At 45.8% G+C, this 16726-nt stretch overlaps 1 protein-coding gene across 5 annotated transcripts; it reads left to right on the top strand.

Moving 5' to 3' along the window:
• The first annotated feature begins 366 nt into the window (after nt 1-366).
• cspg5b (chondroitin sulfate proteoglycan 5b) lies at nt 367-16503 on the top strand. 5 transcript variants are annotated; one of them, XM_086193892.1, is made up of 7 exons: nt 367-847; nt 4878-5640; nt 6615-6803; nt 7735-7813; nt 8272-8334; nt 11073-11231; nt 13860-16503. In XM_086193892.1, exons 1-7 carry the CDS (start codon nt 766-768, stop codon nt 14466-14468), a joined length of 1944 nt encoding a protein of 647 aa, XP_086050018.1. In that variant the 5' UTR covers nt 367-765; the 3' UTR covers nt 14469-16503. The 5 variants fall into 5 exon arrangements, with proteins under 5 accessions (XP_086050018.1, XP_086050016.1, XP_086050020.1 ...); XM_086193890.1 differs by having other exon boundaries at nt 7735-7897; XM_086193894.1 differs by lacking the exon at nt 13860-16503 and adding an exon at nt 13009-13812 and having other exon boundaries at nt 7735-7897.
• The last annotated feature ends 223 nt before the right edge of the window (nt 16504-16726 follow it).

Genomic DNA, 16726 nt, shown 5'->3' with positions numbered 1-16726 from the left:
CACCTTATTAGTCCAATAAGGTCATCCTTGAGTCAAAATGAATGCTTCAGGAAATTTGCAGAAATTCCATCAAGGCCTTTGTGAGATGGCCTGTAGATATTTTTATGGAAATATGAAAGAAAACAGACAGACACACACACACACACTGATATTAACCTCCAGTATCCGAGACTCTGTGGTGTAAATGAAACATATTGACAGCAGACGGATCTGGACAAATACTCGTGTGTGTGTGTGTGTGTGTGTGTGTGTGTCTGTTTGTGTGTGTGTGTGTGTGTGTGTGTGTGTGTGTGTGTCTGTTTGTGTGTGTACTGGCACTTTGACACCCATAGAGCGCGCGCGTCGAGCTGCTCTGCGTCGCGCTTGGTTACAGCCAGAGAGGAAACGACTTAACGGACCGTAGGCTGGCTGGGAGGCAGCGAGCTACCCGGCTCATTAGAATCTGGTCTGCAGACCGTCCTCCGGTGGCGCGCATCACTACTACAACTCCCCGCTGCATGCTCGCGCCGCTGACGGACCCCCCAAAGCAGAGTGCGCGCAAAAGGTGTGGAGAAGAAGGGCGCAATGGACCCCAAGCCGAGCTGTTAAATCGCGGGAGGTTCTAGAGAGGACAGCGGCGTCATGGTGAAAACCAGCAGGGTTTGAACTTTGCAGGATTACACCGTCCAGCGGCACAGTTGCACCGGTGAAACGAGGACCTGATCAGTCAGTCAGTGTGTTTGTGTGTGTGTGTGTGTGTTGAAGTGTCACGGGAACACGAAAGGTATGGCACGCGTTTGCAGGCGGCTGGGGACCTGGCAGGTGCTTCTGACCATCTCGATAGTCATCTTTCCCCTGTGTGTTCACGGTAAGTCCGCTGCTCCGCCACCGTCCCACCCTGTGCGTGCGTGCGTGTTGCATGCAAGCGCACATGTGCAGGAATCAATCGCACCTTTGCTGTCAGGTACAAGCGCGCGGAAAGCAATTAAGAATCTCATCATATGAAAATCAGCCGGCTGATGATATTTTCATTCGAACCGGCTGCTCATGTGTGTGAGGTGATAAATGACATCAGTCTGATGTGAGATTTCCTCTCTTTTGCTTGACACTTGAACCGCCGGCTGTGACAATAGACGTGCTGATTCAGACTCTTCAGAAATTGAATGCTGGTGTTGTACTTTCAAATCAAGATGACGATGCGTGGTGCAGACAAAGGCGGAATTATGTGCGCGGTGGCCGGGCTACGGGAGGCCCAGTCCCACCGCTGAAAGAATTCCTCCAGACATACCGGGATGAGCTCCGTTCATTCCATCCGTTTACCTGAGAGAGAAACGTGACAGTAGAAATGTCTTATATAGAAGCATAGCTTTGAGATGAGCGTTGCCGCCGCTGCCCAGCAACAGGGTGGCTCGTGCACATAGAGGGGTCGCCGGGGTTCACGTGGGCACGCGCTGAAACCCCCCCCCCCCCCCTTTTCGTCGCTGCATCTCGCGCCCTCAATGTGTAACCGCGCGTTAACACTGACATATTGACCGGTAAACACACGCCTGTCTCGCCCTGATTTGACTCATTAGATGAGAAACAAATCAGATTTATTCAGGACGAGGATGGCAAGAAAAGACAAATGGCCTTTTCATTGAATGCAGAATTGCAAGTGAACTGTTGCCTGTAATTTTTTTTTTTTAAATAATCAACCACAACCAGCATATGGAACACGTTATCCTCGATGACCAACATAGCCTCCGTGGATGGACTCCAGACTCTTGCGGTTGTGTGCAAACCGTGAGGTCCATCTGCCCCGTAGCCCTGCAGAGCTCATGATGTGTCACAATAAATCAGATCATCAACATCTCCGTGACTCCCAATTTTCACACACGCAGGAGAAAAGCGAGGAGGACTGTTTTATTGTCTGGAGGGCTGAGATTGGTCATGGGTGGAGGTTGCAGCTTGACCAAATAAACCAACCAGCAGCTGGACTCAGTTCCCCTGTCCAGCAGTTTAGTATTTGCATATTGCAGTTGAAGCGTTTCGCAGCGTCTGAGCCAAGATGTTTGATACCTGTCTGTGATTGATGTCCTGCTGGCTAAGACTAGGATGCTGGTAGTATGCACAGTGACAGCGACCTCAGGTAAAACTTGTTACCATGGTGACAAGAGGAGGTGAAGAGCAGAGCGGCAGTTAAAGGCAAACCGTTCCTAAGATGGAAATAAAACTGCAAAGCAGGGGCACGTGCATTCAATTGCTCCCCTTGCTCTTGTAATCTCCCCGTGTTCCATTTAGCTCGTGTAATCACTCAGACTGCCAGCTGCTAAAGGGATGCACCATCTCGACAGGGGAACAAATTGTCAGATTTAACCTTTAAATGAAATCGAGTTTGAATCACTTGTAATCAGTTTTGGTGGATCATGTCGGTCTCTTTCAGGGACCGCGGAGATCATTGCTCCTTGGTTTTCCCAGAGATGGAGTTGGCATATTCTGCTCCTCTTGAATGGCAGGCTGATTGATTCAAAAACAAGAGAGAGAGAGAGAGCAAACACTGGATTCTCTGTTTCCACCACAGTTCCCTTGCTCCTCTCCGCCTTTCAACATGGCACCTCTTTACATCTCACCATGGCAACTGCAGTGTGTGTGTGTGTGTGTGTGGTTTCTCAGCCGCCACTAGGTTTCGTGACTTGAGGCACGTTCAGATGGTTTTTGTATTAGTGCTGAATGAAGTGCTAGACACAGAGAGCAGTGATCTCATTGGGCACAGAGGATTCCGGGTGGCAGTGGGAGAGAGAAGGTCCAGCCAAGCGCTCGCTTGAGTTCGACCCTTTGATGCAGGCCGGTGGGAAACTGAAGGAGTGTCTCCTTGAAATTCAGTCAACTGTGGGAACATTACCGCCCATGCAAGGAGAAGTAGTCCCCCACTATGTGCAACTGTAGTGTCTTTCTTGTGCTTCCCAAAAATATAAAAATGATCTAATCCGACAGTGCTGCTTCATTCCACGTTGATCTTTTCAGACAAGCATTTTCGCTAAATTCAGCCTGACATATTTGGTACATTAGGAAGCTGGCATCCCTCCTGGAAAATGAAGTTCTGTTGAGCTTGGACAAGGTTTGGCTGCAAAACTGGAGTTAGTAGTGACTGCTGCGTTAATAATTCCTCTCCATCTGCATCCCTGTACGCTCTCCGTCCTTCTGTGATTGCAAGGTACAGGCATAGAGCCTGACCAGCCGGCCTCTAACCTATAGCTCTAAATCCTAATCTAATCCGCACCCAGTCTCGGTCATCAGAGCACATTAGTCAGTCACTCGTTGTGCCTAATCCCACATCAACACAGTCTGATTACACGACAGTCTTCAGCTCTCCTACTGATTTCTTTTACACTTATTCAATTAACCTTTAAACATTAACCACAGCTGGTTGCGCTGAGCCGTGATTTTACCCAAATTAGCTCTTCTGAAGAAACCCCCCCCCCCCAACATATTGGATATAGTGACTGTATTCTCCCAGTCTGGTACAGCCTGAAGGCAAAAATACTTGAGGAATGCTTCTGAATGATTCATGCCTCATCCTTGGGCTTTTGTCTTTATCTAACAAAACAGTCAGTGAATTGGGATTACCTCCAGCCTCCCTCTCGCTTTTTTTTTTTTCTTTTTCTAAACAATCACAGGAAATAGGTGATTACGCTGCTTTGCTATTGATAAAGTGTTGATGGTGAGATTATGTTAGTTTACTGAGCTTTTGGGACCGGTGAAGAAAGACGTGAGCGCTCACCTTAACAGACCCCCAGAGCGAAAATCTAGCAATAAACCTCTATGTCGTCCTGGATTCAGGCCTGAGTCACATTTCATGAACGTCACAATCAGCCATCTACACATGAAACTATCACAAGGATCACCAACATGATTTAGAGAAGAACCCCAATTGGTTTTAAGGCGGCAGTTTCATATCGTAACCAACCGCACAGCTCCAATCATCACTTTAGTTTTCAGATGGCTTTACCCGTTTCCTCCTTTTCTTGTTCGTACGTAACGGTTTCAGTCAAAGACATTTTTGGACCCTGTGTGAATGTTTCAGGCTGCTTACATCGCCTGGTTTGGGATTATCAGCTGCTCGTAGAATTAAATCTAAACACGACTAAACTGCCTTTTAAAGCATTTATGCCGTTAAGCTGTGGAATAAATTGTCAGAAAAGCTTCCAAAAAAAAAAATGTTAGCTATGTCCACAACCAAGCTAAAGTCTCACCTTTTTGTACCTCCGTGCAGGAGACGACTGTGGGCAGAAGCCTGCTGTCCTTCTGTCTGATTCACATTATTGTGAAGATCCACCGTGATAGACAACCCTCATGGAGGCAGACAAGTGCAATGCTGTGTTTCTAGTGGAGATTTAGGTTTTTTTCCTTCGTTTCTTTTTCACAAATTTTCCCACCAGTTTGTTGTTTATAACTCAAACCCTGTATTCTCCCGTTTGGTTTCCTCTGATTCATTTCTCACACTTTGTGGGGGAAGAAAATAGATGAAACAAAGTGCACTAATAAGCCAAGTATCCAGGTGAATTCTAGAGTAGAAAAGTCACAAGACTCGACTTAGATGAAGTTCAGCAGGCGTGTTGATCAAAGGATCTGGTGAAAGACAGAAAAACACAACTGGACTGGACGAGACTGATGAGACGATGAGCAACAGAGATGAGGCTTGAGGAGCGATGAACTGACAAGACACAGGCAACGTGACAGGAAGCAGGAAGTGAAGCAAACAAGGACACAAGGGAGAGGACTTCATAATAAAATAGGACCTAACAAACTAGGGTTCAACATAAGAGACGGTAATATACTCCAGGAAAGACACACTGACCAAAAAGTCAAGATTTAAGGAAGTACTTTGCCTTTATCATCTTTTTGTGTCTGATTGACAGGGAGACATTCGCTGTCCAGGCGTCATCATCACCGCAACCAATCATCAGTCAGCAAGGAGGCCTTGAACCCCAGGATGGTGCTGAGTGATGACTCAGCGGAGAGGGACCACCTGATAGGAGCCGGCCTCGGGGCCAAACTCCCAGTCAGCTCCAAACATCATCATTCTCATAAACACACCTACCTAGACTTTGTGGAGGACGACCCACCCGTAGGGGAGGAGCTCACCGCCGGAGGGGCTGGACCGGACCAGCCGGGGAACCCTTTATCTGATGATGTCATCACCGTGGAGTTCCACAGCCCCGCACCAGATATTATGCCGTCCGATGTTGCTGTGGTTTGGCCCAAAGCCCCCAAACCACAGAAACAAAAAGGGGGAGCACCCACCCCATGGACACTTTCTGACTTTTATGATTACCTGTCCCCTGACGACGACCTCTCTGCGTTAGATACGACCCCCGAGCCTGAGCCAACTCCCTCACCGCCGGCTGACATGGAGGACGAGAACCCACTCCTGTCTGGCTCTCCTGCTCGCCCTGACAATGTGAGGCCTAATATGGAGAGCAGGCCCTCCCTGCCGGCTCCGCCCATGCCAGGGCAGGGTGAGGGGTTCGGGTTAGGTGGCGCCATGGGGTCTGACGGGTGCAGGCTGGGATTTGTGCGCTCTGGACCTGGTGTGTGTGTGCCTCAGTGTGATATTGAACCTAATTTCTGCTTCAACGGCGGGGTGTGTACGGTGGTGGCAGGAATAGGAGCCTTCTGCAGGTGAGAAACATTTCCCGTTTCCCGATTATCAAATATCACTTGTTTTATCATTTACAAACAGGCTGTCACCTTTTTAACTTGCATTGCTGGTGGTAATTTCAAATGTTATTGTTCCCAAAGACAGAAGCCAAGATTTAGGACACACACACACACACACACACACACACACACACACACACACACACGCACGCAGACACCGCAGACACGTAGACAGAAGGCTGGCTTAATGTGTCATGAGGGCTGGTGAAGATCACAGCAGGGTCGCCAAAGGATAAGCTTCGTTTTGGAGACAGGAGATAAAGAGTGTGTGTGTGTACTCTGGTGACAGCTGAGACGGACACACACACACACTCACACACATACACCGCAGGCACACATTGAAGACAACAATACAGCGAGATCAGTGTGACGTGATATACACATAAATAAACACACTCATACACAGAGAGCACTCCTTGATAGCGCCATCTGGCCTGTCCTGCCGTCTCACTGTCAGATTAGAGGTAAACTACTGTTCATCTCATCATACCTGCTGAGTAATAGCATGCACATACACACACACACACACTCACACACACATATATCCATGTACTCAAGCTCACACTAGGCTGTGAGAGTGTTGAAACCCTTTGCACTGACAGGAATTTGAAAGACGCAAACACACGCACATACACACAAACACACACACACTAACACTGATCCTTTGATCTCATTAAGGACCAGGCTGCAGGCCGAATCCCTACTTTGCTGGACCGACCTCAGGACAACATGTCATCTTTGTTGAGCACCAATTTACACTTTTTCCTCATGATTACCACTGCAGCTATAAGTTTGGTCTAAGCACAAATGCCAAGAGCAAACACTCCCAGGACCTGCATGAGTTGGCTTTTAATGATCAGGAAACTGGTCCCCCTACATGTTTAGATGGATACGGTCTCTCCTCCTCTTTGATCTTGTGTTCTTTGTGTATCCAGGTGCAATGTGCAGGACTACATATGGAACAAGGGCACACGCTGTGATTGGGCGGTTACAGAGTTCCAGGTGGTGTGTGTGGTGGTGGGCGTGGCCTCGTTTGTCATCCTCCTCCTCTTCATGATTGTTGTATTCTTCGCCAAGAAGCTGCACCGCCTCAAGAACGAGAACAAGCGGCTTCGCCGACGCAGGTGTGTGTTTGTTTCCCTGTTGGTGTGTCCAAAGAGGAGTAGAGAGAGTGAAAATGTGTCGCACCTGATGGATGTCAGTGTGTCTGCGTGATGGCATTGTGTCCCCAGGTTGTTCCTCTGTCTGTCCCAGTCCTGCTAAAGCGTTATCTCAGGAACACGTTGAGGGACTTTCCTCAAATTGGGCACTGAAGTCCACTTATTTTGGTGGCCAAAGGTTAAAGGTCACTCTCACCTCATAGGAATGTGCTATCAGTCCCATTCTCATTAATGTGGTGATATCTAAGGACCGCCTTGGGAAAATTTCAAATTTGACAAAAATATGCATTTTGACTTGAGGACTACTTGAAAAGATTTTAGTGAAAAAGAGTCAAAGTTCAAGGTCATTGTGACTGTACAAAAAATATTTGCGGTTATAACTCAAGAAACACGTCTGTATGGTCAAAGTGAACTGGAAGTGGACTGTCAGACAAAGGCGTAAATCCATGCAGTACTAATTAAAGTTGTGTTCTGTCAAATCCACATCACTCTAATCTTAGCTAATATATTCTAATTTTTCCAAAGTGAAAAGGAAAAAAAATGTTAAAAAGCTGTTGGAAATTAAGTGTTTGAGCTTCAGAGCAAGCAAAGCAGAGGAGAAAGAGAGGCGGTTTAATAGGGCAGTGAAGACAAGTCGAGACAAGGAGCCAACAGTGAGCTATAGCGGCGCTATAATTCCCTTCGGTTTCTACTAAATTATTTATATGTGTTGGCTGTGATGATATATTTTTATCTATGATCTGAGTGTGAGTCACTGCTCTGTACATTCGCCCTTTCCATCTACCAGATGCTTTAATCTCAGCTGTAGGGAAATGTGATGGAAAAAAAACATGGACGGACGCAAACATACGAAACGCTGGTAATATTTACCTCCTCGATCTCCTCTTTTCTTCAGTAAATACCGCCCACAGAGCAGCGAGCCACAGACGGACGGCCTCTCTGTTTCCACCACAGCTGACGGCTCGCAGCCAAACGTAAGGAGACTTTGTGACACCCCTCCACCCGCCCCCCAGGCTCACACTCACAACCTGGCGTACTATGACAACATTATCTGTCAGGTATGCCCTGCCTCTCCTCATGTTTACTCTCCCTCCATTCTTTTCAATTGATTTTGTTCTGTTGTTGTTTGCATTTCTATCATTTCTGGTATTTACCTTCATGTGTTCTCCTTGTATTTCATCACATTCTATCCTACTTTTTTTTTTTTTTTAACTTAATCTGCCGGTTTAAGCGTTGGTAGTTGTTAGTCCGGGTGTGCATGGCTACTAATTTGCTGCTCCAGAATATGAACCAAAGCTTGCAGTCAAACCCTGCTGAATAAGAAAATTTAACATTCTCACTTGTATGTACAGTATATGTGTGTATGCGCGCTCGTGTGTGTGTGTGTGTGTGTGTATGTGTGTTAATGCTGTTCACACTGATCCCCCCTCAGAGGCCATCAACAATCGGCTATACCTGGGAAAACAAACCCAGAAACCCCTATAACCACTTCCAGGTAAGCGGAGCAGACATTTTGCCTGCAGCAGTTTCCCTCCCTGGCTTTGCTTTGAGCTGTGCAACTGTTAGGTGCCAGACTTTGGCATTCACTGCAAACCTCTAAATCTACAACACTATCCTGCATCTTGTCTTCTGTTGTTGTTGTTGGAGGTAGTTGTTTGGTAATGATTACTCACCTGTTGCCAGGCTTTCTGCTATCAGGTGTTCAGAGGTGTTGTAGTTCCCGCTCCATGACGTTATTGCAAGTTCCCTGTCTTTCCACTTCCTTTAATTCCACATTTGAAGCTTCCTGAGAAGCTCAATGGGAAACCCAAGCCTCCATTTTACTTTAAATGATGCTTGACTGCTGCCTGTAAAGCTAAAACGCCCACTTAGGTCCCCATGCAGCAAGTTTCCTATTTTCTTTCTCCTTGTTTTTTTTTTTAGCCCTTCCAAGGTTTGTGCATGTATTGCTGCTGTGAGGTTTGCATTCTGTAGCAGCATGTGTGTGAGTGTTTGTGTGCGTGCGTACTCGCGCGTGTACTGTGTGTGTGTGTGTGTGCGCGTGTGTGTGTGTGTGTGTGTGTGTGTGTGTGTGTGTGGACCCTGCGGATTTTTTTTTTTTTGAGCAACTTGGTTTTCACCTTGAAAATCAAAACTTAAAGTGAAACCTAAAGACGGACAAGAGCAAACACAAAAGCAAAATGGTACAAACATTCCAGGTACTCTTATTCAATTTCTATTCAAGCTTTTACTCAGTTGATACTCAACTTAAAACATTTTTTTCTATATGACTGTGCCTGTTATTACATCTTTTGGGACAAATCAAACCTCATACCACTTCGGTCATCCCTCGCTTCTAGAGGTTTACTGAACTAATCCTCATGCTGAACAGACAGAAGTTGAAGCAACTTCACAAAAAAAAAAGTGAGATGACATTGTGTGGCAACATGTAATGCGTTAAAATTACATGTCAGCACCATGAAAACAACGCCATTGTTAATTAGGATTTTATTTTGACGTGGGCAAATGAATTATTTGCTTGGATAACATTAAACTGGTGTTTATAAGAGGAGAAATTCAGTTTCTAAACAACAGTTAGAGAGTTTTTTGCGTCTAATGAGACCTTACTGCTATGATATGTCATAACACATTATTTTCCAGCTTTGTGAGTGTGTGTGTGTGTGTGTGTGTGTGTGTGTGTGTGTGTGTGTGTGTGTGTGTGTGTGTGTGTGTGTGCGTGTGTCCGTGTGTTTTACGTTGTTGAATTGGGGATTCCGTGTGTCCACCACGGGAAGATCCGAATTGACCCTCTGTCCATTGGCACTGCTTCATGGTGCCGGCACGTCATTTTAGCAGATGTCGTGCCGCCACCGCCGTGACATCTGAGGTCATGAAATAATGTCGGGACAGCTATAAGCAGAGATTAACTGCCCACAGTATAGAACATCTATGAGATCATCGTTCTCTCACAACTTAAAGCGTTTTGAACTCACTGTCTCTGCGATGTGATTTAGAGAGTGTCCAGCAGTGGCGCGTGGGACGGATCGATGGCGACCTACTTACTGCCTGCTGGGCCTGTGACCTTCAGATGTCTGTGACACGCCAATCAATGGATGGCTTACAAACGAACACATGCAGACGCACACATGCAGGCGCGGTGGTGTAGTCAGACAAACACAGTTGTCTCACCTGTAATTACACACATTTAGTGCATTGAAGAAACTCTCATATTCAGTCTTCATTTGATAACTGATGTGAACAAACCGCGACTTGCGCCGCTGGCATTTCCGTGTATATGGAGGAGTTTCTCCGACTGCCGGATGCTCTAAATGTCAGGTTCACAGGCTAAAAAGCCCCCGCAGGCTCACGGTCTGCAAAGCAGTATTTTAAAGGTCAAAGGTCTTTTAAATTCCCAGGCGTGGCTAGATGATCAGATAAAAGGTCCGGTGTCACTGACAAGTCCCCCATCAGTTCAGGATTCTTTCATGTACGTGCGAGGTTGGTCGACCGAGCCGCGTGCTCACGTTTCCTGTTTAAGTTTATTCTGCAGACAACAATCCTCATCGTGGACATCGGGACTGGTTCAAGTCTGACTTGAACTCCCCTCTCTCTCAACTCTTATTTTCTGTTTTTTTAATTTTTATATTTAATCATGTTTTGGTGTCCAGGTAGAAGGAGGAGTATAATATCAATTCATTATCATTTATTTATATTATTACTTTGTTACAGTTACCGTTAACGAATAATATGTACTTTATGAAAAGTCCTCGTAAAATAAGTGGGAGGCAAAAACAGTTAACAGCCAATTTAAATATATAGTTCAACACATGGACATTCCTACAAGAATAAAAGTCAGTTTTTCAGTAAGAAGAATCTCATTTAATAATTAGTGATGGGGTACTGGATTGGGAATATCGGAATCAGGTGTTGACACCGTTATTCCCGGATGGGAGACTTGAATGATGGTGCCGATCCAGGTTCTGTTACCTTGCTTGGCCTGAACCACGAAGGTGCTGTAACACCATGAACCACGTCACCGACGCTTCAGATAGGTTGAATACATTTAAACCGAATACACTGGCGTTTATTTTGGCTCTTTTGATAAGGAAGAGCTGTGTGGTTTGCTGCAGCCTGGTGATGTAACCTCACGAGGCTGGTGTGTATGGGATCAGAAGAGAAGACGATGTGGATCTGTTCATCTTCTTACATCTGTTTGAGGCAGGTCTATAAATTATGTTGTCCGCCCCCCCACAGGATGACCCACAGAAGCAGGAGGACCCAGCCAAGTCCCCACAACCCAAGGAGGAAGGCTCCATGAACATCCTCAACTCTCACTCCCCCAAACACGACAACAACCGGCCGACCTCTGTCGTCCACGACCGCACCCCCAACAACACAGAGGAGAACGCCGAGGTAAACGCGCTCCAGAACAACTTGGTATAGTGTCGTCACCTGTCCTCCGAATCCCTCGTCTAACCTAAGACCGTTTACACCTTGCAAAGAGCACACCGTGTATCTTATCAGTCCGATCAGGCCTCACGTACGTAAGCACAACATGATACAACAGTGGTCCTGTTTACAAGGCTGCCATGCCAACCATGATCGCATAGTGGTACCACCGCCCTCCTCTCCTCCCTCTTCCTGCCTTTAACGCTGGACTAAAAACCTCTCGCTTGGACCAACTAATGACTGACTCTCCTCTCTTCTGATGTCCTGCCTTGGTCTTCGGCCAATGAAAATGTGCTTCTCCATCGTTTCCTCCTCTGTTTCCCCTCCCCACACCCTTGCCTGTCCCGCCTTACTGCCTCTCTCTGTGTCTGTCTGTCTGTCTCTCGCTCTCTCTCTCGCTCTCTCTCTCTCGCTCTCTCTCTGCTCGCATGCATTGGTGTTATCAAAGAAAAGTGTCTGAAAATATTTGCAGAAAAACGTGGAAACTAAGTGAATCTGTATTTGCGAACTATTCATGTTGCTAATAAGTGGATTTGTCTAGATTACACAGAGTCAAAGTAACTGCTTGGAGTTGATATTTGAATCTATATGCATATATTACACACGCTGTGTCTTGGTTTTCAATGTGATTTATAATACTTTTATGTACTTGAGGTTCTTTTGTACTTTTTTGGGTATACATGGAGGATTATAGTTGACAGTTGTGGGAATAAATCTTTTTAATTTTATCCAGTTTGTCCCTGTGTATTGCTATCTGCTCTAATTTCCCCTCCAGACTCTCTCTCTCTCTCCTCTCTCTCGCTCCCTTTTCTCTGCATGTCCGCTCAACTGCTGCCCAACTGCTCCCATGCTAATAATAACTGAATGCACGACTGACCCTGCTTTTGTGCTACACTAGGCTGCTCACAGATTACAGCGCTCACACACAATGATGAGCGTGTTCATTCAGGACCGCGGACAGCTCCCCACAGCTACTACATGAGCTTCAAATAGAGTAGAAGACCTCATTATTAGACTGAGGAGTTTTGGCTGGTAAACTTCATCAGGGTTGCCACACGAAAATATTTAAAATGCAAATGTGGTTTCGAAAAAAAATGGAGGGAGGGGTAGCTTTTGGTGTCCTGGGGTAAATGATTGTTTCTAGAGGTGCAAGGGGAGAAGCCAGTAAGAGACATGAGTGTGGATGCATGGTGCCTATGGAAAGGTGCGCTTATGGTACTTGAGGTGATGCTCCACCCCCCTGAAAAATGTGTTTTGCCTTTTAGGTACTCACAAATAGACGTGATGAGCTCATGAAGATTCACAGCTGCGTTACTTCTTTGTGACACCGGAATGCAGAAAAAGCCAGACACTTCGAAGTTAATGGAGCCCCATGTTCACCAACTGTGAACAAAAGCCAAACTGTCTTTACACTCTTCACACTCAAGTTCATCCGCTGGTATAATCTGGATTGGCTGGATACCAAAAACATGGATTAGCGGGGCTACGGGGTGACATTAGCCCCAAGCTAACCATACATAGCCGATTCTTCCTGCTTTCTGGAGTTACCAACAAGTGGTTCAGTGACGAATCTTCATTAAGTTAAGTTATCCTAGAGAAAAAAACCCATCACAGACGAGAGCACACAGACCTCCAAAAAATTGGGTTCACATTTATTTATGATTAGTCCAGAAAAATATAGCTAGCGTACCATAGTAAAGTATAGTAATACACAATTGTAACCTGCCAATCACCCCTTCAGGTTCCGAGATCTACAATCTGATCCAGACTGCCTCAGGAAGTCAACGGTGCTGGTGATCACATGACTTCGTTAGTGGAGATGAAGATAAACATAAGTTGAATCACAAAAAAAACAACAACAACAAAAAACAACAACAACACATAAATGAGAAGTTTGAATCCCCTCTGAAAATCCACTCACAGACGGGTCCTCATTCCTGCCTATAAATCCAGAACGTCCCACCACCGCTTCATTAAATGGTGTTTGTCACATGTTGTACGGCGACCCCGATCAAGCCCGTGGGACAGAATGCGTCGGTCTGATGATGGAGTTGTTTGTCCTCTCGATTTTTTGTCCTCTTGCCTTGCACCTTTGTGAAGTTTTTGCCCGAAACCCTAACTTGGCTTCAACCCTGTTGAAATCGAAAAAGACACAATAAAACAGTAACATCTATTTGAGGTTTATATTACTTTCCTGTGTGAAAGTTACAGGGCGAGACATCCTAATAGCATTTTTAATCCTGATTGTATAATACTATAATACGATGTCTCACTCTATAATCTGTATGTGTAGAATAGAGCTCCACTGCCAGGCTGCTGTAAGTCTCTCCTAAATTATCGAAGCTAGTTTGACAGCCGAGCGGCTCCACTTTGACAAACACAACCAACGTCTCCGGCTTTCAGTGATGGTTTTCTGTGGTGTTTTGTGTCTGTGGTGAATGTGGCTCTGCTTTTCTAGTACAAACACAGTCACCCAGTTAGAGTGTGACTAAGCTGCTGTGTCTGAGCCCAGAGGGCCACTGTCCCCCTCCTTGTCTCTGTATATATTCATTCTTTTCACCACCATGACTACCTGCCATATTTCCACATCAGGATGGAGTCACTATTGGCCTGGAAGTGCTCCTCCCCAAAGAGGTTAAGCTCCACCCAGAGACCAGCCCGCCCCTTCAGTATGACGTCTTTCTCTACAAGGTTGCCAACAATGGAGAAACCGCGCCTTCGAACTCTCATTCCTCAACCCATCACATACCCAAATCACCCAAAACCCCCAAGACGCCCAAGACGCCCAAGTCGCCGAAAGTGCATAAATCACCCAAAATCCTCCTGGATCATCCGGCCAGTAACCGTGAACCTCTGTCCATCAGGCACTCCTCACCTTACCGGCATCACTCACCAGGGCGACACCCATCACCCAGCCGTCACTCTGCACCCGGTTGCTACTCTGCCCCCACCGGCCATCCATCCACCCATCACCCTCCTGCTCAGTATAAATGTCTGCCAGCTGCCTCGTCCACCCCTCCTGAGCGACGTAAACCTCGGGGGCGGTCGCAGGCTTCTGGCTCACTGCACTCTGGAAAGGAAAGAGGGAGTGCACACCTTCGTCCATCCCCCTCCTCTCCTCATCTCACCCAGCCTCCTCCATCACCCTCGAAGGTGAAGTGCAGCCCGGTCAGCACCCGATCACTTCCACCGCTCTGCTGACCAGGCTTTCAACACACACATACACACATACACACACACACACACACACACACACACACACACACACACGCTCAAACGCACAAATCATTGTAATCTACCCGGCGATTTATCCATTATGGCTCTAACTCATTTATTAGTGACTAATAGAATATCTCCGATCCACCCCCCCACCCCAAATTTACATCCAGAGGATGAGCAAAGAACTTGGTCCTAAAACTGGGACAAATCTGCACGCACCCTTCAAACACAGCTACGGATGCACTGAACATCTGGGTGGTGTCACTGCAGCCAAATAAACAAAAGGTCCTGTAAATAGATCCCAACAAAGCTCAGGTGGAACCTCACGTAAGCACAGAGTGAACAGTTACGTGTGAACACGCTCTCCCAGCACAGTGCCAACATCAGCGACAGCTGAGTATTTTGTTCATAAAGGTTTTAAAGAACTTTACTACAGTAGCCTTAGTGTTTTCAGTGGTTTCTACATCTCTTGTTTTTTAGTTTTTCATGATTTAAGATGCTTTTTGGTATTCTTTACACATGTCTGATCCTTAATAAATCGATGATATAACTAAATATGTTCAGTATCGTGTTCCAAAGACAAAGCACAGACATATTGGAGGACACAAAATCCTGAAAAGAACCTTTGAGTTTATCCACGAGTTCTGCCTCCCCCCTGTGGACAAATCACACAGTGCAACATGAAGGTGACTGATCTGAGGAACATTAAAAGAGGGTTGTGAGGGTACAACCCTCTGATGTATCTTGTTTTTTTCTTGATACAAGCACACAATATATGTTCATCTGTTGATTGCTCACGTTTGATAGAGTTCATGGTCAAATTTTTGGCTGATTAACGTAACAATATGGGGTGTTCATATAAACACGTAAAAAACACTTGCACTCTGGTTGTGCTTTTTGCAGGATGTGTGATCACATCTGGGAGATCAAATCTGCTATTTAATGTCAATCAGAGATTAAATAATTGAAAAAGCTCTCACCAACTGATTCAAACCAAACAAGACTTCATTCCTCTCTCAGATCCCGTTCAGACGTTCATGGCTGCAGACATGTTGTTCTCTCAGAAACACTGACGTTCTTCTACTTCTCGTGTTGTATTATTTATACCGTCAGACGAGGGTTGCCTTCCTCTGTGGTGTTTCGGGAGTCTGCTCATCTCCAGCAGCAGTCTGTTTCTTCAGGCTGTTTCGTCCAATTATGTATCTCACATATTTTGCACAATGTGACCTCCACCGGAGCGGCTGACAGCTGGAGGCCACAGACCCTCGGCTCCTCTCCTCTCCGACTTCTTCCAGGATGAAAGCATCTTGTCATTCCAGATGATCGGCGGGAAGATGATGTTATCCCTCCTGCTGCTCTCATTCATCCCAAACACACGCTGATAAAATGCATGCAGACAACACATCCGCAGTATCTCTTCATTAAATAATGTTGAGTGTGTTTGAGAACCCTAATACATACAAATGGACTGGATAGGAACACCCACCAGAATTAAGCACTGCTATTTTACATGCTCTTATCTCAAGTTCACAAATTAATATTGTCTTATCTCCACAGGACTACTTTTACTCTCCCATACAACTGGTTAAAAGTCTCGCGTCATTACTCTTTATCACAAGAAAACAAGCTTCTCCATCTCAAGATAGCGTAATAATGAACTCACAATCTCAAGGACCACCAGCAAGAGGGTGTAAAAGGCTGCAGAAAGTTCTCCTCACCTTGAGACTTCAAAGCATTACTGTTAGTATACAAACGACTAAAGGGGTTAGCTCCCGATGACCTATGTGACACGTTGAGAACATAAACCTTGTAGAAATCTTAGGTCTGTGAACTCAGGACAACTGGTGCTTAGCAGAGTGACGAATAAACACGGAGAAGCTGCATTTAATTTCTAAGCTGCAAATCAGTGGCACAAGCTACCAATGGAGGTGAAACTTGCACCGAGCGTGGATATCTTCAAAACCAGGCTGGACTCTTTCCTCTTCTCATGTGCCTCTTCATCGTCTGCACTGACTTTCTCTCCTTTCTTTTCTCTTCATTTCATTTGATTTTACGCTAATGTCGTTGTTTTTCCTTCCTGTATTTTAATCTATTCATGTAAAGCACATTGTGTATGAAATGCGCTATACAAATAAAATTGCCTTGCCTCGCCTTTAGATTAACTGCTTTAATACATCTTAGACCAAGCGAGACATACAACAGCCCAGAGTATAATCCTCATGAACTACATCAGCTGTATC

Source organism: Aulostomus chinensis, chromosome 22, assembly GCF_037954235.1.
Source record: "Aulostomus chinensis isolate RoL2024-O1b breed Wild chromosome 22, RoL_Achi_v1.0, whole genome shotgun sequence".
NCBI classification, from domain to species: domain Eukaryota; kingdom Metazoa; phylum Chordata; class Actinopteri; order Syngnathiformes; family Aulostomidae; genus Aulostomus; species Aulostomus chinensis.
Note: the sequence above shows the minus strand (reverse complement) of the source record. Positions and strands in the feature narration are given on the sequence as shown.